This window comes from Coenobita brevimanus, chromosome 8 (genome assembly GCF_032717465.1).
Source record: "Coenobita brevimanus isolate Jiangsu-jjx chromosome 8, ASM3271746v2, whole genome shotgun sequence".
In the NCBI taxonomy this organism is placed as follows: Eukaryota; Metazoa; Arthropoda; class Malacostraca; order Decapoda; family Coenobitidae; genus Coenobita; species Coenobita brevimanus.
In genome coordinates, this window is record NC_136961.1 from 44,394,312 (window position 1) to 44,420,903 (window position 26,592).

The following is a 26,592-nucleotide window of genomic DNA, read 5'->3' on the forward strand; positions in this document are numbered from 1 at the left end:
ATGTTCTGTTATGCACCTTATTTACATTCTTAAAACCAACACATAATTCCATGGACATATTTCAACTCTTTCTCAGATTTAACATTCTCTAGGCTTCATAAATTCCTCGGTTATCCAAAACATTACGACAACGTGCGCCTAAACCGCTGAAAAATGTGAGCTAAGGGTGTGGCGGGAATACGAAGGCCGTCTGAGTGTTATGCAAAGGGAGGGGAAACGAACAGGACTCGACCACAGCCAATACACCATTATGCAACTCGGCACAACATCCTTCTCTCCTCTTGCATCATCATCTGTAATTATCAACATGCAAAAATCTACAACTCTCTCTCTCTCTCTCTCCATTATGCAGCGAGGCACGACACCCTTCTTTCCTCTCGCATCACCATCCGCAATTATTATATACACGCAAAGTCCCCCCTCCCCCCGCTCTCTCTCTCTCTCTCTCTCTCTCTCTCTTATTGTAATTTACGAGAGGGAAGTTAGTGAATTCAAAAGACGAGACCTTGGAGATGGTAATGTATAAGAGCGCTGTGGACTTATTCTTCCACACAGCTGGCCACAGAGGTAAAGACTGATCTCTCTCGGGTTTTCCTTGCCTTTCCTTGGTGCTGAAGAGGGGCGCCTTCACGTGATGGCACCGATATGACCGTGTGGTGGAGCTGCCAGGATTTACAAGTGTCCCTTAACTCTTCCCTATCCCCCCAAAGGAGGGTGGTGGGCTGTATGGGAGGGGTTTATTTCAGCCTGCAGTCCACTGGGTTCTTGATTCAGATAGTCTGATATGAATAATTTAATCCTATACTACTACGACTGCTACTACTACTACTACTACTACTACCACTACCACCACCACCACTACCGTACTACTACTATTACTACTACCGGTACTATTACTGCTGCTACTGCTACCACCACCACTACTACCACATTACTATTACTGCTACTTCCAATAATAATAATAATAGTTACTCTGCATATACTCCAACATTACTGAACTGGTTTCCTTCTGACATTATTACAGGGCCCAATAAACACTGCTAAAGCGAAATAAAAACCATAATGACTTCGCCCTATCTGATATTTAAGCAGTGGATTGTGTTCAGACTTTCGTAATAAGTTGGTAATCGTATTCAATAAATCTCAAAGTAATAGTAATCAATAAATCTCAAGGTAATAGTAATCAATAAATCTCAAGGTAATATTAGTCATCAATAAATCTGAAAGGTAATATAACCAATTAATCATCAATAAATCTCAAGGTAATAGTACGGTCATCAATAAATCTCAAGGTAATAGTAATCAATATATTTCAAGATAACAGTAATCAATAAATCTCAAGGTAACAGTAATCAATAAATTTCACAAGCATACCGGTACCTATTATTTCAACGTAATTATACCATCATCTATAACTGATCGATAAGGAGAAGGCATTTATATACTCATCAATACAGGGATAAAGAGTCTTGATACTGAACGATTACAAGGCTGGTTACATCTGATGGAGATTGGCCACTCACGCAGCCTAAATACGAGTACTATGTCGCCACTGTATGAAACTCGAAAGGGCCTTAGATATGTGGTAGGAACGAGTCTCCTTGGTTACTAGTCAAGTCGTTTCTTTAAGTCTGAGTACACATGGCCATCAACCGAGCTTCAAGAATTTATTTTGTCCATTACACCTTACCATCTTGCGTTAATGATGCAAAGTTGTATCCACATAAAAAAAAAAAAAAACACGCAAGAGGTCAGAGATGCAATGCCGTAAATCAAATAAATCGCTTAGGAAAAAAATACAAAACCATCCACAGTACACTGATATAAATACCGGTACTCCCAACATGCAACGGAGTAAGAAGGTGCAATATACCAAATGCACCGCTAAAGCAAAATTATTACGGTAGTCTCTCTCTCTCTCTAAAAAAAGAAAAAAAAAAATGCAATTGATTCCGGGAAGGCAGCACCACCTGACCCGCGCCCGTATTCACAGACGTAGACTATTTTGGGTGTATCTGGAAAATTAGTAGCTCCTGTACAGTACGGTACCTCATATTGCCTTTTTATCCTATATATTATTCCTTTTTCTCCTACTGCACGTTACTGAGGCAAACTATATCTGTTCTAACGATTTATACAGCACAGATAAAGGTGTAACAGAGATGCAAAAATCACCTACAAAGCGCTACGAAGCAAACAACAATCGATACTGACATAGGAACGCTCTTCATTATTCCTACGGTACAGTATCATTTTCCTGTTGCGCTAGATGTTGTACAGTTTAGGGGACATCTCACAGTGACAGTGCTGGGAAGGAAGATTCCGGGAAGGCAGCACCACCTGACCCGCGCCCGTATTCACAGACGTAGACTATTTTGGGTGTATCTGGAAAATTAGTAGCTCCTGTACAGTACGGTACCTCATATTGCCTTTTTATCCTATATATTATTCCTTTTTCTCCTACTGCACGTTACTGAGGCAAACTATATCTGTTCTAACGATTTATACAGCACAGATAAAGGTGTAACAGAGATGCAAAAATCACCTACAAAGCGCTACGAAGCAAACAACAATCGATACTGACATAGGAACGCTCTTCATTATTCCTACGGTACAGTATCATTTTCCTGTTGCGCTAGATGTTGTACAGTTTAGGGGACATCTCACAGTGACAGTGCTGGGAAGGAAGACACATTATTCATTTATCCGACAATTACCTTAAAGATAACGTCAGGTTAGCGATAATCACGAACTGGGATAAATAATGACTAATGTTCGATCTTGATTAATGTTATCAGGGTAATGATATGATCTCGTGTATATTAGATGTGTGTGTGTGTGTGTGTGTGTGTGTGTGTGTGTGTGTGTGTGTGTGTGTGTGTGTGTGTGTGTGTGAGGTACCGGTATGTGTGTCAGGTATGCGGTAAGTGTACAGTATACCACGTGTATGAGGTATGTGTGTCATATGAGGTGTTTGTTTGTTTGTTAGTTTGTGTCTGAGGTGCCGCTATGTGTCAGGTAGGCTATGCGGTAAGTGTATGCCACGTGTATGAGGTATGTATGTCATGAGGTGTGTGTGTGTGTGTGTGTGTGTGTGTGTGTGTGTGTGTGTGTGTGTGTGTGAGAGAGAGAGAGAGAGAGAGAGAGAGAGAGAGAGAGAGAGAGAGAGACCGGTATGTGTCAGGTATGCGGTAAGTGTATGCCACGTGTATGAGGTACTGTAGCCTATGTATGTCATATGAGGTGTGTGTGTGTGTGTGTGTGTGTGTGTGTGTGTGTGTGTGTGTTTCAAGTGTATGGTACTGAAATTTATCAGACCAGTGCCCAAAGTTATTAATATTAACCTGTTGAGGAAGCGTTCATTTCCGTACTTGATCGAGATTTGACTGACTTACTTAGGCTTACTGGCACCGTTACAGCAGAGTCTGGCCTAGTAGACGTAGCTTTCTCACTGCGCTAGTTGTCCATACAGCGAACATTTTGGTACTCTATCGCGGGAGATTTGAGTGCAGCTTTTGTAGATGTGCTTAATACAGAAACGTTCAGTTCTTCTGGGGATTCTCAATACAAAATCACGCAGTCAATAACATTCTAGAGGTGTATTTTATCGGTGTACTTTATGGGTGAAATCGTCCATCTGTAGGCACCGGGTGTGAAGAGACAATGGAAAAAAAAACTCCACTCCCAGCCTTGTTGACATAGCTAGAACACTGGCTCCTCTGTTTCTAAAATGGAGTAAAAATGAACACTGGAGTCAGGAGTACGAAGAAACTGCATTATCTACCTTTACTGAAAAAAAAAAAAAATTCTTGGAGTGAAAGGTAACTGCTGGGTTCACAAGCAGCATTAGGATTATTTGGCCGAACTGCCACCAAACGATGAAACAATTAGATCTGTGGCTGAAACCGTTTAAATTAAAGTGAAATTAAAGTTGATGTCACCACTGCAAGCCTCTAGGTCTGTTCAGTATCTTCCATCAGCCCCATATCAAATAAACTACCGGTACATGCACAATTTTTCCCTCCGTTGTATACTGTCGTGGGCGTCTTTATAACCAAACACTGTTTCGCACGTGAAGACAGAACAAGTATTAGTGTTTGAAAGTGAAGAAACTGGCGATGTTGCAAAGGGGAAAACCTGCAACCACACTAGGAAAATGCGTGGGGCAGTTTACAAGTACGTTGAAAAGAAAAAAAGGGTGAGTGCAAGAGGAAATAGCTGCCTGACCATCTCTGTGGGGGATTCCCGAGAATGGAAGGCATGTGCGATGTAAAAGTACTCTCACTCTCTCTCTCTCTCTCTCTCTCTCTCTCTCCATACCGTTCATTTCATAAACACTTTACGATCAGCTCGCTTTTGAAATTCACATTTTTATTTAATGGAACGAGACCACAGTTTTCTAAACACCTTTCTTCTTCCTTTCTATAATAAATAAATAAATACAGGCCCACAAATTTCTCGTAACCATGCTTTTGCAGAAGGAAGACGGAAAAATTATGAATCCTTAATACCAGTAAACACAAATACGAATTACGCGAAGTTAATCGTAAATATATTAGTGCATCTCGATCCAGGAATGTAAATATGTTGGTGCATCTCGGTCCAGAAATGTATGTTGGTGCATCTCGGTCCAGGAATGTAAAAAATATGTTGGTGCATCTCGGTCCAGGAATGTAAATATGTTGGGGCATCCCGGTCCAGGTATGTAAATATGTTGGTGCATCCCGGTCCAAGAATGTAAATACGTTGGTGCATCTCCGGTCCACGAATGTAAATATATCATGTAAACGCATTGGCAACCCAGCATATGTTTCAGGCGTGCGGAGGTGAAAAAAAAATGCACTATCGGATTTATGAGGTGGCAGTGAGCACGAAGCATATGGCCTTATTTTAGCTGGCATGCGAGACTTCCTGGTGACCCCTCTTTCATGCATATTACACCTTAACATTCTCTGGCTACTTATAGCTTTCTAAAATAGTTTACATCAATAATTTATGAGGTTACCGAAGTGTTACGTGCAGAATAAATCGCATGCGAAGAGGTGTTAGACCCCAAATCCCCTTATAAATTTACAATATGACGGCAAAACAGCCTGGGATACGCGGCCATGAGGTCACATACGCAAGGAGTACGGGGGTAGGTGTGGCAGGGATATGGGGTCATGTTTGGCGAATGAGACAAGCGCGTGTGTGAAGGAATATCTATGCGGTAGTGACAGCCACAAGTAACACTCTCTCTTCAAAAAACATGGCAGCCTTGAATTCCTCACCTGCTTGAACCACTCCAGCTGTAAGCCACTATAAATAAAACACCCAAGTTTCCCTTGACCATCACCTACCTGCCAGTAAAAGTTGTCAAAGTTACCATACTGACAGATGTTTACCTTATATTGTTGACAGTTCTGGCACGTGGCGCTGACGTCTGCTTCTTCTGGAGTCTGGGTATATCCTAATGGCTCCAAGGGATGAAGGGATTAACACAACTATTAACACTCACAGAGAACCGAGAAAGGTATCAACAACCCACTCTCACGTCCAGGCCAACACTGGGCTCGGGAAGTCGGCACCACTGACCTGAATGCTTTGGCTGCCAGGTACGCCGAGCACCGCCTCTTTACTCTTACCAGTGTTAACGTATACACACGCCCGCGTAATTTTCTAACACGTCAAGGAGCAGCAGTAGGATGCATATTTGGGATTCGTTTTACTCTAGTAGTAGAGAAAGTTGCTGTCAACTTGAGACATTGACAAAGAACATGCTCGAAAATACACTAGGATTTTCTTACGCCCGGCAGCTCTAAGACGTGGGTTGCAAACTTTTTTAATACAGTATTTTCAGGATTTTCTCAATTTTCTCTCTTTTGGGGTTTGGACGCGACGAATGAGAAGATCCGATCTGTGTGCCTTATATGCACTACGTAAACTCATGTACAATGGATAATATAAGAGGAAATTTTAAAATAATATCAACACTCAAACCAACCGTAATCTCCGGAGAAGGAAGGCTGAATGGTAATGGTAGTTGCCTTTCTTTCCAGTTATTACTATGTGTTGATTCTATGATATTTTATTACCATTAGGACATTCAGTAATATTTTGCGTACTAAGCTTTCATAAGTCTGCAGATATGCTACCTCCAAAACCATGCTTCTTTCAAATAAACGTTAGAGCAATATTGTATTTCTCCCTGGCTGCCTTATTCAAGACACGATTTCCATCAGGAACGATTTCCAACATATATTGGGACACAGGCTATTTATACAAGATTCCAGCCAACTGAGAGGAAAGAAGTCCATAACAGCTAAATATTATCGCAGTTTTGTTCTTCGTATTTCGTCATTCATTTAACTGTGAAGTGTTACACAGTTTACTAAAATCTGGCACGGATTTAGGGGTGTGCGGGGACGTACTCGCCCTTGTTTGGGGGCAGACCAAATAATGCATATGCTGAAAAAAAAAAAAAAAAAAAAAAAGTTCAGGAGCCGCCATTGCCTCGCGGACCGGAAAGTGGTAGGGGAAAGTGCCAGTGCTGACGAGGATCCCTATAAGACAGGCCTGTTTTGGAAAGCCATGCCTTCCAACACCCACGACAACAAGAAGGAATTAAAGGTCACGTCCCTGGGAGCAAGATGGCAAAGGACTGCATCTTTGTGCTGTGCTGCGCCAATGCTAGCGGTACCCATAGGCTGAAGCCGATGGTGGTAGGCAAGTCTAGGAAGCCGAGGGCCATTGCCATAATCATGGACAAACACTCGGTGATCTACAAGCACAACAAAACTGCTTGGTTCACACGGAAGTATTTCTTGGAATGGTTCCACAAACACTTTGTGCCTGCCGTTATAAAATTTCAGGAAAAAGTGGGCATTCCAGCCGAGAAAATAACGGCCGTTCTCCTCCTCGACAATTCCTCAGCACATCCCAGTGCAGAAGAGTTGGTAGCCCATGGAGGAAGGATTAAGGTGCTGTTGATGCCCCCGAACACCAGCTCCCTCATTCAGCCTATGGACCAGGGAGTGATCGAGGCCACCAAGCGTCACTACCGCAACAAGCAGCTGGGGGGGTGGGGGGCGCCTGGTAGTGCTTGAGACTGAACAGGACCAAGAGGAGGATACAAGAGGGAGCTCGGTCACTAGAAAATTTCAAGGCCTATAACTTGAGAAATTCACTATTCAACTGGGTTGAGGCCTGGAAGGAACTGGATGCCTCCACTCTGTCCAATGCGTGGAACAAACTTTTGAATGGGACTGATGTGGAGGTGGACATCACAGGATTCAACGCAGAGGACTTTGTGATGACAGCCCATGGTAATGGGGTGCATGACGTCACCGAGGAGGACATTATGGACTGGCCCAAAAGTGACGCTCAGGACCAGGGCTATCACCGCCACAGTGAGGCTGAAATTGGTGAGGAGGCTGCTGCTGCCAGGGCTTCCATAAGCTCCTCTCACCTTACCCTAGAGTCAAGTCAGTTTTACCCTAAATTCCTATGTTTTACCCTAATTAGTAGGCAACACTAACTTCGATTATATATATATATATATATATATATATATATATATATATATATATATATATATATATATATATGTATATATATATATATATATATATACATATATATATAATATACAGTATATGAATCTAAGAAAAAGGCAAATTGGATGAAGTATGTAAAGAACGCCATATTTTTTATTTAAAGAAAAAAAAATACACTATTTAAGAAAAAGGCAAACTGGATGAAGTATGTAAAGAATTCCATATATTTGATTTAAAGAAAACAAAAATAAATAAAGTAAGAGAAAACAAGTTTCTCTATGTTTTATCTCATTTCTATTAGATTTCTGGTTTAATCAGAACACTCATTTGAGCCAACCCGGCCTAACCGTTTCGGAATTAAACGTGGCGCGCAGTTTGAAACTTTAGAGTTTTGTGTTCATTTCTATATTAGGTTTGAGAAATATTCTTGATTTTCGACTGATTGTGACACATTTTTTGTGTGTGTGCATTTTGGCAAAAAATTACCCTAAAATTACCCCATGTTATGTATTACCCCAAACGCTACCCTAGAAGGGATCTGATTACCCTAATTTAGGGTATTTTACCCTAAAATGGAAGCCCTGGCTGCTGCTGCTGCTGCTGCAGAAGGGGATGACGAGGAGGACGGCAGTGATGAGGAGGAGGAGGCCCCCACTTATAAGCCTGCAGACTTTCGTTATTTCCCGGACAAGGCAATGGAATGTATGGTGCAGTACAGTGGTTTTGAAAACTTTTATCCAGTGGTGAGAGATATGGGGGCTATTGTGATAAAGAGGCAGCAGATGGCTCTCAACCAGAAAAAAAAAAAAAAATCAATGACTTTTAAGCCACCAGCTGCACTTGAGCATTCTGGACTCCTTGTTTCCTCATACCAGAGGAATTTTTCCAGACTGACAGTGACAGTGATTAAGTGATAAGTCCGTAGTGTGTAAATGTACAGTGCTGACAGTAACAGTGAATAAAGTAGTGTAAGTGTAGTAGTACAGTACTGTAAGTCTAAATAATGTTCTGCAGGTTAAGTGATGTAAGTCAGTACTGTAATGGCCTTTACAGTGTGCAGAATAGTAATCTAAGTGTGTGTACACAAAGTGCTCAAAGTGTTAAGTGCTTTTATTATGAAAAGTTCAGAAAAGTGACCTAGAGCCCCCCCAGTCCACCTCTTCATCCTGCCAAAAGCCTCCTCCAAGCTTGAATACTTCCCTGCAGTACCAAAACAAGGTAATTTTTTTTTTTTTTTTTAATGTACTGTACTGTATAATGTTTTTCTTTTTTGGGGGGGTGGGGGTGGGGGGGAGACCTTTCCGATAACTTGTAAATATGCTCTCGTAGAGGGTTAACCCCCTCCCCCTTTTCCAGTGCTGAATCCGGTCCTGAGTATACAATACTTGTAAATGTTTGTTATTTATGTGCTATTATTTATTAAAATAAAAGCTGAACACATAAAAATCGATCAACAACTTTTAAATACAGCAGAAGACAAAGAATAGGATAAGCATGAGTGAAGCCCTCGGAGTAGTAGCAGCGCAGGGTACATGGGGTACAGCAAGAATAAATGCGGTTTGCCTGCTCTTTGGTCTGTTATATTTCAGGGTGGTGACTGAGGTTGGCCTGAATGCGCTTGCAAGCCAAAATCCACCCTTGTAAGCAAAAAGCTACATTTAAGTTTCTCATATTTTTGCCAATATAATGCAAGGTACTGCACAGATGGTACGACACGCGGAATGGTCATTGGTCAATCATTTTAGTCATGTTGAATGTGCCTACAAGCGAAAATTCCAAGCTCAAAACGCATTTATTTTCGGAAGATGACTGAGTTGGGACTGCACCGCAAGTGAATACTTTCGCCTGCAAAGAAAAAAGGCTTTATCAACTTAAAATCCAAGACAAAGACTTGTTTATATTCATCTCACGCGCTAGCAAGAGTGTTTCGATGAAGGCTATTTTTCGGCTTAATAGAGACAACTGCATTATTGTTTGTATGTATCAATTCATTGAATGCGAGTTACATTCCCACCATAACGAAATTTTGTTAAAAAATATTGATTGTACTGTGTCAACCACAGTATAGCCAACATGACATTTTTCCTCAAAATATTTTTCTAGCCCGAAATCTACAGTATGAGCATGTTTATCAGTATTGCCAATTTGGCGACTTTCCCTGCTGTATTTGAGATCTGGTAACTAGCGGAAATTTTTAGCGGGAATCGAGATTTTTGTCGGTTTGCTAACAGCGGTATGGTAAAGCAAATCAAACTATTATTGATCATTAATATTCATCTGAAACATGCTTAAATATACTAGAGAAATGTTATACTACAGAACGAAAATGCTTCTCTGGACTCAGTGTTTCAAATGCAGCTGTATAGAAACCCTGTCTTGAGAGAGATCGATTGGGTTATACAGTCTTCAGAGATTTTGTTGCAGTAAAACTGCATAACGATCTCTTAGTGACGGTGAAATCACTTGGAGAGAAATGTTCTTGCCAATATAAAAAATTTACCCTCTCTTTCATCCCAAACCTTCTAGATTATCATTTTCAAAAAGTTGAAACTCTGCAACGGGTTGTCATTGATTTCACCATGCTAATACAGCAAAATCGGCAAAAACTGCCAAGTAACCGCAACGTTCTTCAAAGAATATGGTTCTTGTCATTAAGCAACGCACTCTATTAACTCTATTAATCCCAGTAGCAGAGTTACTGAAAGCATCTCCATTAACACCGTCGTCAAAAGGGAGGAATTCATACCTTGATGGTTTTGAATGAAAACTTTATAATAATCTCATTCTAATCCATTCAAGCATTTGGAATGCGAGTTTTTGTACTACCATAGTCAAATGCAGAGATTTTTCATCACAATAAAGGACAAATGAAGACATGGACTGGAAGCAAAACTGGTAAATGTTATTCTGAAGCTTCGGGCAAGGTTAGTAAAGAACCATAGAGTCATGCTTTGTTATGAGAGCGCCTACATGAATGAAATCGTATGCAAACTTGGTGCAGTATGAAGGCCTAAAGTAGTATCAAAACGACCATTCCTAGCAGGAAGCAGAAGGCAGAAGACGAGGCAGTCGATGCGGCAACTATATGGCCTGTAGACGTATATCTGACAATTGAGAAATTTTTGCCGTCTTGCAAATTGTGCATATGGTACTTCCATTTGCTCACGTTGTCCTTATCCTGCGTTGTTGTTCTTGATGTGCAGTTTTATCGTATTTGTTTTCTAGTTAAAATTTAATATTAGCTCTCAAGGGTCGGTCTTTCACTGAGAGCCACAATACCAAATCTAACCTTGCTTTCCAGTTGCCCTCGATGTCTCTACGTAGCCCTCGGTGGCTCTACGTAGCCCTCGTTGAAAAGTCTCCTCACGTTGGCCTCGGCCACAATCTAGCGTGTTTAGGAGACCCGTCTAACGGGAATTAAAAGCTAACGTTGGCAACATTGAAGTAGTCGCTTTTCGCACGTTTGGTGAAGCTCACTGAAAGTACTTTGACATTTTACATCAATAGTTTGGCTGTGTGATCACAGAGGCTTAAGTGCTGCGATGTAAGAGTTGTCAGTGTCGATATAACGATAAATCATCTGCAGCTTATCATATACGTACCGTAAGCAACGAAGCATCATTCAGTAATCAGCAGAGTAGCACGAAAACTAATGTACACAACACAGAGCTAACGTCAGGAGGTCATGTATATATGTCTTGTATTAGTTACCCCCATTTTCCCATTGCGAGTCAATGGTGAGCATGATATCTCATGAGAAATGAGATTCTACTGCACTAAAATATCCCACACTTTGTACTTGAATGTGCTGTAGGCTATAAAGAAGGTCGTGTAGCCAAATTTTAGCTTAGTGTAGGGGGCCAGCACCCAGAAAGGAGAATTATGGGATTGACTTGAATATGGCTGTTTTACATTAAAAATACCAGGTAGTGGTTAAGATTATATACTAAGAGAGGAGAGACAGGTACCACATAACGTATTATTCAGGTCTTGACCTTACTGAAAGTGGCATGTACCTGGTATTAAGTATCTGCCTGCTAGTCTGGTTGAGTGTCTTCTTCTTGTATCTCACCTGTACAAACATCTAATTTAATGTAAGACTTCTGTCAGAAATCAAGCCCAAACTAGGTATACTCAAAGCCCACCTCATTTGTAGGGTGAATATTAAGTTTCATCCCATACCCTACCTGATGATATAGTAGTGCCTTTTCCCTCAAATATTGATGTGATTTGTGCAGTTTTTACATTGATTTCCACAGCAACCAATCAGTCTTTGTAATAGGCCCCCTTAACCAATACTGATAATGAGGGTCGAGGTGGGAAATTGGGACTTTTGGGTGGGGGGGGGAAAGGGGAAATATTTGCCATATTCAGTGGAATTTAAGCTAAAAAATGCATGCTTTCATGCTTAAAAAAAAAAAAAAGTGGGTAACATAGCTTTTTCAGTCTGACCTAGTACAGTACTTTTATGGTGGAAATATTTAGAAATGAGTGGAATATGAAAGGCGGTACAGTATAAGCATTAACCTACTCTGACCTCACTTTGCCTAACCTAGACCTGTGTAATTCAACCCAACTAATGCCAGTTTCAACCTTACCCTTAATTGTCAGCATGACATCAGTAACCGTGTGATGCATTGCTATTCATGTTTGTCTTTTCAGCAGTTACGGTCCTGTCCACAGCCTGTGGTTGCCAAAACTACATGGAACACAAAACATCATTGTTCATCTTGTTTTTAAAATATTCCTAAATAATATGAGCTGGAATGGACAAGCAGATTGATGCCATGGTGAAACTGATTTTGAATTTCAAATGGGGAACTTACTACACAGCATCTCAGCAGGCGATTGGCCACTGTACATTTAATCGTGCAATGTCATTTCTGGCAGCTGATTGGCCAGAATTTAAAAATGTTTGCACAAAAGACCACTCAGCAGCACTACATTGGCCTACAACATGCTGAATCATATTGCAGGTCCCACCTGCCTTTGTTTGGTATATATGAGGGCTGTATATACATTAATACTGTATACTGTATAGTTTTAATGGAAGTATCATAGAAGATTAGCAGTTTGTACAGATGAGGTACCATATAACAATATATCACCCCCCAAATTCAGGACTTTGGATATAAAGATGGAAAGTTAAGGTGAATTATGGTACATAAGAAATTCAAGGAATCTGGTAAGATAGGAATTAGGAAGCCTGAACCAGCTTTTCAACTTTTAATTCTTGAGATTAATCAAGAGACATCTGAGCTAACTGTTTGAGGTACAAAAGCATAGAAATAGAAAAAAAATATGAAATAGAAAAATTTAATGAAACTCTGAAAAACTGAATTAACCTCAAGGTCAAGGTGCCATCACATTGTGTTTTTCTAGGGCAGGCAAGGTGCCATCATATAACATCTTTTACTGTATGCAGAATAGAGTGGTATTTGAGTAGTTGCACTTTAGTGTTGTAGGTCATGTGAGAGTACTAATAGATACCTGTACTGTACCGGTACTTCCATATAGGATAAATAAGACTGACCAGCACTATTTGGATCACAAAATGGACAGTGGTACATTAGTTTGTGAGTGCAAACTGGGTGCTGTCATATGATGTTTGGAGTTACCTGTAGCTATGTGTATTTTGGGGGAGAAGTGAAGCAGTGTTCAGAATTCAGCTATACTTATCATGGTCCTGATATGAGGTACAGAAGTTTATGGTGAATTTAAGCTATACAGGAATGTAGATTTTTGACGTGACTAAATTAAGCTAGGGAAAAAAAAAAAAATTTACAGCAAGATAATTAAAATCTCTATAGGGGCCAGTATTGCTCACGTGTACTTTATTTCCTTTACACAAACAATCAAGAAGACAAATATCTCATTCTGTGGATGATGTCAAAAATCCCTTGTCCCGGTAGACTATTTTTTACACCACCCAGCTAACAGAACCTGTACAGATACCAGCTCTTTCATTAAGACTTGCATCACATTCATTATAAACCCTTTGCATTTGTCACTACCCATTTTAGCCTAAAAACATATTCACTTCCACACCCCTGTAATCACAAGGTTCAAATGCAATAATCAGAGCTGCCTGCACTTTTTTTTTTTTTTTTTTTTTTTCATTTTACTTAAATTTGAAATGTGCTTTGACGTAATATTGCAGTCATACAGTAATTACTGTACTTGGTCATCAGTAAACCAGCTTCCTTATTACTGGATCCACAGTTGCTGATACCTGACCTTATACTGTTTATAGCTCCTCATTAGGCCTGGGATTTGAGATTGAATACCTGGGTCATTTCTGGCTGCTACATTTATATTAACTCAGCCTCCCCCTTCCCCCACCCCCCAAAAAAAAAAATAGTAATCACAGTAAAACTTCCCAAACCAGTCATTAACACTGTTTAGAATGAAGGACATCAGCCTACAAGTTAGTGCAGTTTTCAACTGTTAAAGGATGGCCTTATGAATAGTATTATTTCATACAGTACTGTACCAACATCACTGTATGATAGATGTTTAGTACTAGTATGTAATGAGTACTTTGGATGTTCCAGAAACAGCATGGCTTCCAGTTTATTTGGTCAGCCTGTAGATGATGATGAGAAGATCCAGTACTGGCTGTACCCACAGCTGCAGGCCACAGATGAGTCACAGCAGGAAGCCGAATTGGAAGACCTGGCAGCAAAGCTTCTGGCCGACATATCCCAGCATACTCATCAGTACCTTTGGAATAATGAACCCTTCATGCTCAGGGTTCAGTGGGATGGAACTGGTGAGCTTCAGAAGGTTATACAGTACATTTCCCCCATGGTTCCTTGAACTTCCCCCTTAGTTGAATAAAGCCATGTGACTTTAACATGACTATTATTTCTGTGTTGTTGCAATAGGTCATAGGTTTGAGTGTTGAGCTTGCAAGAAGATTGCATGAAGGGGTGTTAGTTCTCACATTAATGTTGGTGTGTGGTTTGGAAAGAGCAAAAAAGCTGGGTGTAGGAGCAGTGGAGATAATATAACTTGAGGAATGCATGTGGAGAGTGGAGAATGGACGGGATGTGATATAATTGTGATTTGTGAAAGATGTAGAGTAAGGAAGTCTGTTGATAACGGCATGTTTGTTTAAGTGGTAAAGTCATATGGAGAAAGTGGATGTACAGTAGGTAGCGTGCTTAAAAGGGTACCAGTACTGTATATGTGAGCAAGTGAGAGGAAACATGGTAGGCCAAGGAGAAGGGGGATGGCTGTGGTAAATGAGTGTTTTAGAAAACAAGGAATCTATGGTAGTTGAGGGTAGGGAATTGACGGGATTGAGTGGGTTTAATGAATTATGTCTGGAGGAGCACATAATGAGTCTGACACCCCTTTTAAAACATAACAGTTAATGGATTGGGTACCATGTAGGTGTGTACATCTTAATGAACTTGGAAAATATATGTGCTGATGGCTAGACCTGTGTGGTGGTTGCATGATTCCAGGGGCTTGAGTGGTGTGTGGATGATTGTGTAGCCATTTCACTGGGCATACTGATGGTAGTATTGTGATTGGCAGTGTGATTATCCTGGTGATCCCTCAAATATTTGTATGTATCTAATCCCTCAGTCTATTCGCTGAATTTGTTGGGGAATTCAGGGACAAAAAACAGCAGACAAGGACAGTTTTCCTCTTGAGTTAAGTCAGGGCTGCATTTAATGAAGGGTTTGGTTCTGTAGTTTTTACTCCCGTCTTTTAATGTACTTTTACATTAAGGTTATTATTATTTTTTTTCCAGAGGAAGGATTCCAGGAGCTGTCCAGACTGTCAGATAGAAAAACAGTCCCATTTTCATTCATGTCTCCTTTGGTTACAGTGGTACCTTTCTTTGAAGTTATTATAGTTTCTGGTAAATTTCTTTGAATCTTACATGAAGAGCTTTTACTTTTTACTGCTTCTCTTTCTCTTGACTATACAGAATCATCTGTTTGGTGTTAGCCTCAATAAAATTCCCATGTGTACCATTTGCACTGAAAGGGTTATTTTACATAACTGGTGAAACCTTTGTCTGCTTGGGATTCTCTCAGTTGAACAATATTATCCGTTGCCCATGTGAGTAAAATAATGAAGTGCACCAACAGAGGGAGAGGATTAAAAGGAACTGTATGTAATTTTTTAAAGGTGTTTGGTGGCCTAGTGATTAGAACGCCCCTCTTGGAGTGATGACCCTGCAGACGTTCAGTTCTTAAGAGAAGGCTGAAGGTTTTTCAATCATGTACTGTAATGCCATCAAGGGAAGTATGCTGGTCATCTACCCTTATTTGCATTGGATTTTGGTAGCTTAACCTTAGACCCCAGCACTTCAAATGGTGTAATAAAGGATTGGCTGTTATTGTTTCTGTGTAATTTTATATACAGTAGAGTAAAGGCTTGAGCCAAATTGCTAGATATGTTTATAGGCTTTCTATGGTTTTTAGAATGCTTTCTTGCTCATCTCAAAATTTTTAGAGCACTTTAAGCTGTGAGTGAAACTAGCTATATCTGATGGTGCATTGCCTAGGGGCCTTTATTCTTTTTGGAGCATTAGTATGGGACTTTGAGGAGAGTTGCAAGATATAAAAGTATGTTCACTTTAGTTTTTCTACCTTAACTAAGCCATGGTTTTTGTCCTTTTGTAGTTTATTTCTCATAGCTTAGATACAGAATACTGTATGAAAGTACAACAGTTCTACATCTTTCCCATAGTACATTTGCATGACTGGCATCATATTCTAGTGTGTAACAGCTCAGCTTTCAAGATGAAGGGTGGCAATTTTAGGGCAAGTTAAAGTGGACACAGAGTATATCAAAGCTTTTTACTAGTTTCTTTGTGAGGTCCTTTGACTGACCCCTCATATATTGTGACTTCTTACTTTAATCCTCACTGCTCTCATAGGAATCCCTGAAGTTTACCATTTGGAAATTTCACCATCATAAGTAGGCAAATTGAGTTTAAGCCGGTGAACAAAAATTGAAATTTTTAATGGGTTTGATATCTTTGACTTTATTTTTAGATGAGAGATCTGTAGTCATGCCTTCATGCTCTTCATTTTTTTTTTTTTTTTAAATTAAGCTGTGTCCACTATTTTGATCGATCAGTAGTGAATTATAAGGTCCTTTGTGTTAACAGTTGAAGTATGTTTGTTGGTCTGATTTTTTAATAGTGACATAGCAGGTCCATTTTATTAATAATTGAGCTATGTCTTCTAGTTTGATTTTTAAAATAGTGAATTATCAAGTCCTCTTAATGGTTGATGGTACATGGCAACACAAGAGATGCCTTACACAGTACTGTTTCCTGCATGAATGTGTACCAGTGTAATGTACTGATAACTTGCTCAAATGAATTCAGCCCATATTGGTTCATACTTTCCTCTAATTGTGAAGTGATATTCTTTGTATATGTCTCCCACAGTACAGTGTTATTTGTTCCTCTTCTTGTTATCAAACACTGAGCTTCTGCACTGATACCCTACCTGGGCACCTCTTCATGTCAGTTTCACATTTCATTCTTGATGGACGTTTTTCATTCAGCCTGTCATGAAGAACGGTGCCCATTCCCTCCCCTCTAATTATTGCCCAGTTTTCTTCATCTTTTATTTTTATCCAAAATCTCATATTCTGTGCCGGGAAGATTTATGCACCTTCAGTGTTAAGTTAGAATTAGTGTACTTTACAGCATTCATCTATGTACAAATGGATACTGTAGTGTGTATTCAGTGAAATATGTCACAGTATGTTTTTCATTGTTTTTTCTTTAACTCTCAGGCACTTATCACTAACGTAATTGAATAATGTCATCTGACAGTAACTGGAACAGAACACGAGATGTCCTGACCACGACAAGAAATATTGTAGACAGTATTAACACTCAAGCTAATTGTCAGTTGAGGAAAATCAGTTAACATTATGGTAGTGGGAATATCATACTAGAGTTATCCCAAACATTAGTGTTAATGTGATTGTAATATGTTTCAGTTGGAGGTCACCTGGCAGGAGTGACGAGAGTAGGGGATTACCTGGAGGATGAGTGGTTCATTGTCTTCCTGCTGCTCACACTCACCAGACATTTCCCTGGTCTTGTCTGCAGGTGGGTTCATGTTTACCATTATGTTTTCATTTATATTTATGGTTAGAGACAATTGACTGTGCTAGCATGTGTAGGTCTTTTCACTGGATGGCATTTCTTCGTACAAGTAATATTGAGATGGCAGTTAGAGGACTGTATGTCTGTACTGACTCCCTTTGTTATAAGGTCAACTACTGTGGTGTAGTACCTGGTTTCTTGGTCTACAAGAAATCATTTGATTTGTTACTCAGTGAAGAGTCATCTGTAGATAACACAACTGTACATCAAGTAAGTGGACAGTAATAGTCCCCTCCTACCCCTAATATTTCAGCAGAATTTTTATCATTCCTCTTAAATAAAATGACTTTACAATTCTTGCTGCTACTGGATGGTTATGTGTATTGTTCATATCATGTATAAATGCTCCAATATGCTTGCGTGTGTCGGTCTTGGTCACCTAATGACGGCTCTCCATGCCGCTTGATCTGTGGCAGCCTCCCTGTTCAGTACCCTATCCCTGGGGCCACACTCTATGATCTTGTCCCAGTTTTTTTTTTTTTTTATGGTCGGCCTCTTGGGTGACAGAGCAACTTGGAGGCGTTTTGTCTGCGGCCACCCTTTTCGGGATTAGGTCGTTGGACTATAGATAGATTGATAGACTTTTGTAACCCCACCCTCGACGTTTACACTCCTCACCGTACGTACCTAGTTGTCTTCCTCCTTCCCCTCAACATGGTAAAACCATCTCCGTCAACCTCTCCTTATCACGACACCAATACATTTCAGTTGCATCCTTCCTCTCAACTCTTCAATCACAATCCTAGCCCCCCAGGCCTCTGTAGAGTGTTTGTTTTATCATAACAATGAGCCCTAATGCGTCTCAGTTCGTTTGATTGCCATGTGTTGTTGGATTGGAGGGTTGATTTGATTAGTAACCAAGGAGATACATTCTTACCTCATAACTCATGCTTGTCAAATTTAATGCAACCACAACTTATTATTCAAGGTATTGGGGTAGTGCAGTTCTTCCAGGTGAAAACACTAACTATCATTACCTCAGTGTCCACTACATTATGGGGCCGAGACAACTCAGACTCTGAAATTAATGAGACGGGAATTTATTGGTTGTATTATTCTCGGCTAAAGAGGCTCTGTACCTCCTCTTCCAAATCTTTTTTCTTTTTTCACTGCATTGTATCATATTGTTTGTTTGTACTGTTTATAGCAACTCCAGCATGCTTGCATGCTTTGTCCTTGGTCACCTAGTGGTGGCTCTTCATGCTGCTCTTTTCCATGTTATGCAATCTGTGATGATATCAAACCAAAATTAATACAAAACATTACATAGAAGACATTAGCAAGGTGTATAATGTAAAATACACTACGTAATACAGTATCTACTTTGTAACAGTCGTGGGGTATTTCTTTCATCACTAGTTGTGTGAAGTGGAGATTTTTAATGATGTTTCTAGGAATGGAAAATGGAGTGAGCTAGTATGTTAGTACAAGAAGTAATAAGTAGAAGTAGAGTGGCAGTTTCAGTAAGAAGTTAATGGTGAGAAATCAACAGTATATAAAATAAAGATTGTTGATCTGATTTAAAAAACACGTATGATCATAAAGAAAAAGTATGTGCATCAGAACTGGGTGCCATGCCATTTGAGGGCTTGGCAAAGCTGTGCAGGATTGTGTGGCTATTTTGAATGTGAGAAGTGTTAATTGGAAAATCATAAATAGCAGAAATAGTGCGGTTGTAAATTAAAGACTGACAAGGATGGAAATAATGAGGATAGATGATACATAATGATGGCATTGTGTATTGTGAAGGTGAGAGGGAATGAAGTGGTCAACATGGATGTTGTGATATGTAAATCGGGTATGAGGATATGTGGAAGAGGTGAAGAAAAAGGTGGGACTGTTAATGACTGGTGAAAGAAGAAGAAGGGGGAAGAGAAAACTGTAGAAGAGGAGGGTAAGGTGGTGAGAGAAGGAAGTAAAGGAGGAAAAGAACTTTAGAGAGAGTGAGGAAGATGAGGTGTTAGGTGAGGGAAGAGGGAGGATAATGATGACACTGAGGAATGAATAATTGAGTGTTTTTGCTCAAGATGCATGACTTGTGCAGAACAGAATGTCTGCTTCACCAAGGTTAACCATCATTCCTGTCATCCAAGATGGATGTGAAACTCAAACTTACCTGCAAGTCACGCTCTTTAACTAATGACTCAAAAGACATGCATCCATGGCCTAGATAGAGTAGTGCACTGCTGTCTGATAGGATGCAAGATCATTCTCAGGCTAGGGCAACTTATCGCTTTTATTAAACAGCCTTGAAAGGGCCAGTAGGTCAGTTGCTGCTTGCTTTCCTTTGAATTCCTTTGTACATGTGTCTCTCTCAGTACTCAAACATCCTTTTATTTCTGTGCCATTCATTAAATTTTTAGGTGCATTGTTGGATAGTAATTTATTTTTCTGATTCCACTGTACTATAATCAACAGATCCTGATCTCATCCATAACATAAAAGCCTAACTCTACATCAGTCACTCATACATATGTTTCTGAACCATCATGCATGTCCATTACCATTAAAATTGGTTACTGTTTCCATGTTTTGCAACTTTAGATGCAGGAGAGGGATGCCTTCATGTGGTGGCACTGACATGACCATGCCTCGGAGCTGCCCAATTATACAAACATCCCTCAGTGCCTTCCCTGTATCCCAAAAGGAGGATGGTGAACTGCAAGAAAAGGGCGACTTCACCTTGCAGTCCATTGGGTTCATGTTCAGTCTGGGGTTGCAGTTACTACCACTACAAACTTGGAGCTTTATGCTTCTCACAAATTAAAGAGATAATTTTGTTTTTGTATTACCCCTGGGGGTAGGGGGGTTTTCAAGAATACTCCCCCAGTATCCCTGCTTGTCGTAAAAGGCGACTAAAAGGGTTGGCGGAGGGTTAGTGCCCCTCCCCGGAAAACAACTAACTAAAAAAACAAACAAGAAGCCTCGGACAAGGACTGACCAAACGTTGACGACCCAGGACCGGACAAAGGACTTGGTAATGTGTACATGGAATGTAAGAGGAGCGAATGATGAGGTGAAAGAGAGAGAGATTGTCCAGGTGCTTGAGGATGCGAAAGTGGATGTATGTGGAATAACTGAAACAAAATGGAGAGGAGAAAGTGTGAGAGAATGGGAGTATGGATGGGGTATATGTGCAGGAGTAGATGAGAATGAGAGGGCAAAGGAAGGAGTGTGTATAGTTGTGAGTAAAAGATGGAAGAAGAGCATAAGACAGTATGGATCAGTTGGGTCAAGGATTGTGTGGGTAAAGTTGAAAGTTGGAATACAAATGTGGGCGATTGTGTGTGTGTATGCGCCAACGCAAGATCGTGCTAGAAGAGTGAGAGAAGAGTTCTGGACAAATGTGGAAGTGTGCATGGAAAAGTTTGGAAGGAGTGAGAGAGTGTTTTTGATTGGTGATATGAATGGTAAAGTTGGTAATATGAAGGTGGATGGAATAGTTGGTGAGTGGGGTGTGCCTGCTGAGATAGATGAGAATGGGAGTGCGCTAGTGGACATATGTGCTGGGAGGGGGTTGGTAATAGCCAATACCCTCTTCAGGCATAAAATGATCCACAGGTATACATGGCGAGTGATGAGAAGGGTGGGTGGTGAACTGAATGAAAGGAAGGCAATGATTGATTATGTGTGTGTGGATGAAAGGATGCGAAGATATGTAAAGGATGCAAGAGTGTATAGAGGTTGGGGGAGTGGACTTTCTGACCACTACTTCGTGGTGGCCAGAATTAGGTTGCAAGTAAGATGGAGGAATAGAAGAAGGGAAAGACGAGAGGAAGGAGTAGTTGCAAGGAGAGTGGAAAGGTTACAAGAGGATGAGAAAAAGGCAGAGTATAAGAGAGAAGTGGAGGAACGATTGGGCAAATATGAATTGGAGCAGATGGGAGACGTGGAAGGTGTGTGTAAGATATTTACAGAAGAAATATGTGCAGCATGTGATGTGGTGTGTGGAAGGAAGAGAAGACGGAGGGGGGTGCAAGGAACAGCGTGGTGGACTGAAGAGGTGAAACAGGCTGTGGCACAAAAGAAGAAGGCATACAATGAATGGATGAGAAATAGGGGCGTGGAAGAAGTTGAGAGGCGGAAGAGAGAGTTATATGTGGAAAGGAAGAGAGAGGTGAAAAGATTAGTAAGAGAGAGTAAGAAGAGAGTGGATGAGGAATTTGGAAGGAATTTGAGTGTAAAGTGGAGGGACTGTAAGAAAATGTTCTGGAGAGAAGTAAAAAGAGTAAGACAGGGTGGAAGTGAAGTCAGCAGGGGAGTGAAAGATAAAAATGGTAGATTACTAGTGGAGAAGGGAGAAAAAGTGAGCAGATGGAGAGAACACTTTAAGGAATTGTTGAACGTGGAGGATGGAAGTAATGCGAGTATAAGTGGCTGGGGAATGGCTGGGAGAAGGAGGGAGGTGAGAAGACAGGAAGAAATCAGTAGGATGGAAGTTGTGGAAGCAATGAAGAAAGTTAAATCGGGGAAAGCCCCAGGAATTGATGGAGTGTGTGGTGAAATGCTGAAGCATGGGGGAGAGATAGTAGTAGAATGGATGTGGAAGATGTGCAGATTGGCCTGGGAGGAAGGTAGAGTCCCGGAGGATTGGAAGTCAGGTATAATTATTCCCTTGTACAAAGGAAAAGGGGAAAAAGAAGTGTGTGGTAATCATAAGGGCATTTGTCTTCTTAGTATAATAGGAAAAGTGTATGGTAGGTTACTTATAGACAGAGTTAGAGAAAGAACAGAGAAATTAGTTGGAGAAGAACAGGGAGGCTTTAGGAAGGGAAGAGGTTGTGTAGATCAGATATTCATTCTTAGATCTTTAGTGGAAAAGTTTCTAGAGAAGGGAAAGAAGTTGTATGCGGCTTTCATGGATTTGGAGAAAGCATATGACAGGGTGGATAGACAAGGATTGTGGAAAGTGTTAAGAATATATGGAGTAGATGGGAAGTTGTTGAATGCTGTGAAGAGTATGTACAATGGTGCGAAGGCTGCAGTGCGTGTGGATGGTGAACTAAGTGAATTTTTCTCTGTGAAAGTTGGTTTGAAACAGGGATGTGTCATGTCTCCATGGTTGTTCAATCTGTACATGGATGGGGTAATAAAAGAGGTACAAGGTAGGGTAGTGGATGTTGGAGTGGCCCTGGTGAGAGAGGATAGTGTTTGGAAACTCCCTGTACTGTTGTTTGCAGATGATACTGTGTTGTTGAGTGAAGACGAAGGGGAGCTGCAAGGCTTGGTGGATGAGTTTGAGAGAGTGTGTAAGAAACGGAACCTAAAGGTGAATGTAGGGAAGAGTAAAGTGATGGTCTTTGAGAGAGGTGAAGTCAGTGAATGTACAGCGAGGTTGGATGGTGAGGAATTGGAAAATGTGAGTACGTTTAAGTATTTGGGTAGTGTGATGAGTAAGGATGGAGGTTTGGAGGGTGAAGTGCTTGAAAGGGTACAGCAGGGAAGAAAGGTTGCTGGTTCCTTAAAAGCAGTGATAAGAAACAGGGAAGTGAGCATGGAAGTAAAAAAGTTACTACATGACAGTATTGTGATACCAACTCTAACGTACGGAAGTGAAGCTTGGACATTGTTGGAAGGACACAAGTCAAGAGTGAGAGCAGTGGAAATGAGTTATTTAAGAGGAGCCTGTGGAGTCACGTGGAGAGACAGGCTGACGAATGAGGATGTAAAGGAGCGTTGTGGTGTGGATGTGGATGTGATAGGAAGCGTTGTGAGGAACACACTGAGGTGGTTTGGCCATGTGGAGAGGATGGAGGGTGAAAGTTTGACGAAGAGAGTGTATGTGAGTGAGGTGGAGGGTGGAAGAGGGAGGGGGAGACCGAGGATGAGATGGAGGGATGGGGTGGAGAGGTATATGAGAGAGGGGGGTGTGAGTTGGGAGCAGGGCAGTGAAATGGCGGGGGACAGGGCGACTTGGAGGCGATTTGTTTGTGGCCACCCCAAACGGGATTGAGGCGTCTGGCAATAGATAGATAGATAGTATTAAGAGAGGATCCTTTCTTCTTGCAAGCTACTTTTCTGCAGTACCCTCGTACCAATAAAATCGCCTGAGGAGCAAAGTTCGTTGACATACTTGGAGACCTACATCCGCTCTGGCAATCTGTTCTAATACCGAAGGGCATCTTTATGTTGAAGAAAGCAAGAGAAATATTTGGAAATTGTTTCGTTACGTGGAGCAGATAGAAGAGGAGAAATTATACTCTACTCTCTGTATTTGTTGAGGATGCCAAAAGTAGAGTTTGGTTTGGATACCATATTTGTGAATATGGGAGTAATACCTCATGGGAGCAGTAGCTTGCAATGAGCACTCTGCATGATTTTTCCCATGACTCATATCCACCTCCTTGCACCACTTTTATAGGCACCAAATCATCATTGTTTGATGCAAAGATAGCTGCATTGAAGTTTCAGTTATCTTGAATGCATGGAGAATTATTTGATTATTGTTAAGTGGCAGAGTTTCCTGTTTTAAAAATCTAGCATCACACATACTAAGAAAATTATATTGTTGATTGTGTATGTATCGTATAGGGGTTTATCATATCAGAAATAAAGTCCAGTACTGCTTGCTCAGGGAAGTACTTTTTACATATTGCTGGATATAAATCGACTGTGATAATGGGCACAGTAAAGTAAAAGGTCAGTGTGTGTTGGCTAGGTTTTTTAGTGGTACAAAAGTATATCATACCAGCTTACAGTTTGTCCAGCATCAGAACAGAGGAAGTACGTACCACATACAGTAATAATGAAAGTATTGTTACATGGGTAAAATAATTAAAGGTAGCTACATCACTTTGAGTGAATGCAGATGATAAATATATGTATATATATTTTTTTTTACATTAGTATTGCTGTTAGAGCTGCAGAGGTCATTGCAGGAGTCATGTCAAATCATTATTGGAACACTTGTAACCATGTACACTTTGTGACTGAAAGTTTTTCCTCTTTATTTATTGTAAAGTGAAAGAAAGAACTCTAAAACTGCACTATAGTGAGAATAGTGACCTCCATAGGGGTGAGACACATCTGTGGCCACAGATCATAACAAAGTGCAACCAACAAGGCATGGTAGAGGCTGATGTAGTAGTATTTCTCCAAGAAAATAGTCATGTCAGCTCTCAACCCAATTTGTGTGATTATAAGACACTAGGGTTGCTTTGTACTTAATGTATTTTGCAGACTGGGACATCAGGATGAACTGCTTTTGCCAGTCCCTGTAATGCCAGTGAGGTACGGTAGTTGCCTGTGACATGGATTGAGGACGAGGACTCTCTCCTGGCAGGGTATTGTGAGGCCCACGTATGTCAACAGTGGATACACTTGGCAGGGGGTGTAATGGAGTGCTTTTGTATGTCAGTGCCATTTGCTTGTGAGGAGCTGATTGAAGATGCTGTCCCTTATTCGTCTAAAAAGATCCTTGTTCTGGATGGATAGTGACAATAGAGGTTGTTGGAGAAGGATGATAGTTTAGAATAATAACAGTCCAACATGGAAGCTGAGTGTGGTGGTTGTTGCAGTTGTTGTGGACCCAGGCTTATATGAAGCTGGTAGACTGGAGGCTGAAGTTGCCCATCTCTCCCACTTCACTGCTATTCTTTCACGGGGGGCGGGGGATAGAGAAGATGAGGGACTTTAGTAACACCAGTCTGCAGAGTCACCCGGTTATGCTGTTGCCATCACATGAAATTGTCTGTCTCCAGTGTGTTTGGTTGAAGATTCTCACCAGCCTAAGGACCAATGCAGTTATGTGGATTTTAGGGGTGGACATTGCAAGAAAATAAAATGGGCTGAAATGTGAAGTGATGGATGTTGAAGTCATGGTTAAAGTGTGAAGTGATGGATGTTGAGGTCATGGTTAAAGTCATACTTAAGTGGGTGGGCCATTGCACTCTTATAAGAAGTGGGAGCTGCCAACTTTTCAGTGCAAAGAGAAGAGTAGTAGCATTGATGGTAACTTCTTTTAATAGATCATTGACAATACTGCACTGAAAGAAAGATATTCCTGGAATTTTGGGCATATTAATTGGGATGGAGGCTAGGCTGAGATTAGAGACCAACCCACTGGAGACTGCGAGTCTAAGAACAAAAGTACATAAAAGAAGTGGGAAAGTGCAGTAGGGTGGTTACATATGCTGTATTGTAGTTTGTCTACATCAAGTTAATGAAGATTTGTGTCCTGTTGCAGCTTATTTAGTGTAGCTCAGTGGTAGAATAAGTCAGTACAGTATTATAACTCAGTATCCTACTCCTTTTTTATAGTATTTCTTCATGACTGTCTCCATATTCCAGTCAGAATAACAGTGTTATGGCTCATCATCCATTCCATAACAGTTCTTCATGATTAGCGCAGTATTCTGGTGTTAAGTTCTTGTTACAGCACAGCATTAATTTCCGTTGAAGATGGAGAGATTGGACCTCTTGCCAAATTATATTGGGCAAAGAATAGACAGCTTATAACTAAGGGCATTACAACACTATGGAAGTAATGTAGGATAACAGTGAAGATATTTCCCTCAGTCTAACAAACCAACAGAAATTATCAGGAAACAGCAAGAAGGAATATCTTGCGCTAAAGAGAAACTGACAAATTTTAAGAAAAAAATTCAAGGAAGCTACATTCTGGCATATTATTAAAAAAAAAAAAAAACTTTGACCTGAGTGGTGGCTCAATGACTGGGACAGTTTTTGTACTGTACCTTTACCAACCCTTTCCATCCACTTTTTGAAGCTCTGTAAAAATAACACTATCCACATTTCTAAGTAACTTGTTTCCCTCTTCTGTTACTCTTATTTCCAAACCAATTCCCTCCTATATTTGCACTGAAAGTGGATTTTTTTATATTTAGAATCTGTTTGTGCATATTCCGTCCTCCATATTCCTTAGAGTTTTGTGAATATCAGGGA

At 40.6% G+C, this 26,592-nt stretch overlaps 1 protein-coding gene across 1 annotated transcript in view; it reads left to right on the forward strand.

Moving 5' to 3' along the window:
- The first annotated feature begins 14,096 nt into the window (after positions 1-14,096).
- Positions 14,097-26,592, forward strand: part of ecd (ecdysoneless cell cycle regulator) — a 129,863-nt gene continuing 117,367 nt past the window's right edge. The window contains exons 1-2 of the mRNA XM_080279142.1: positions 14,097-14,307; positions 17,520-17,631. Coding sequence (XP_080135268.1) covers positions 14,097-14,307; positions 17,520-17,631 — 323 coding nt within the window. The remainder of the gene's footprint in view (positions 14,308-17,519; positions 17,632-26,592) is intronic.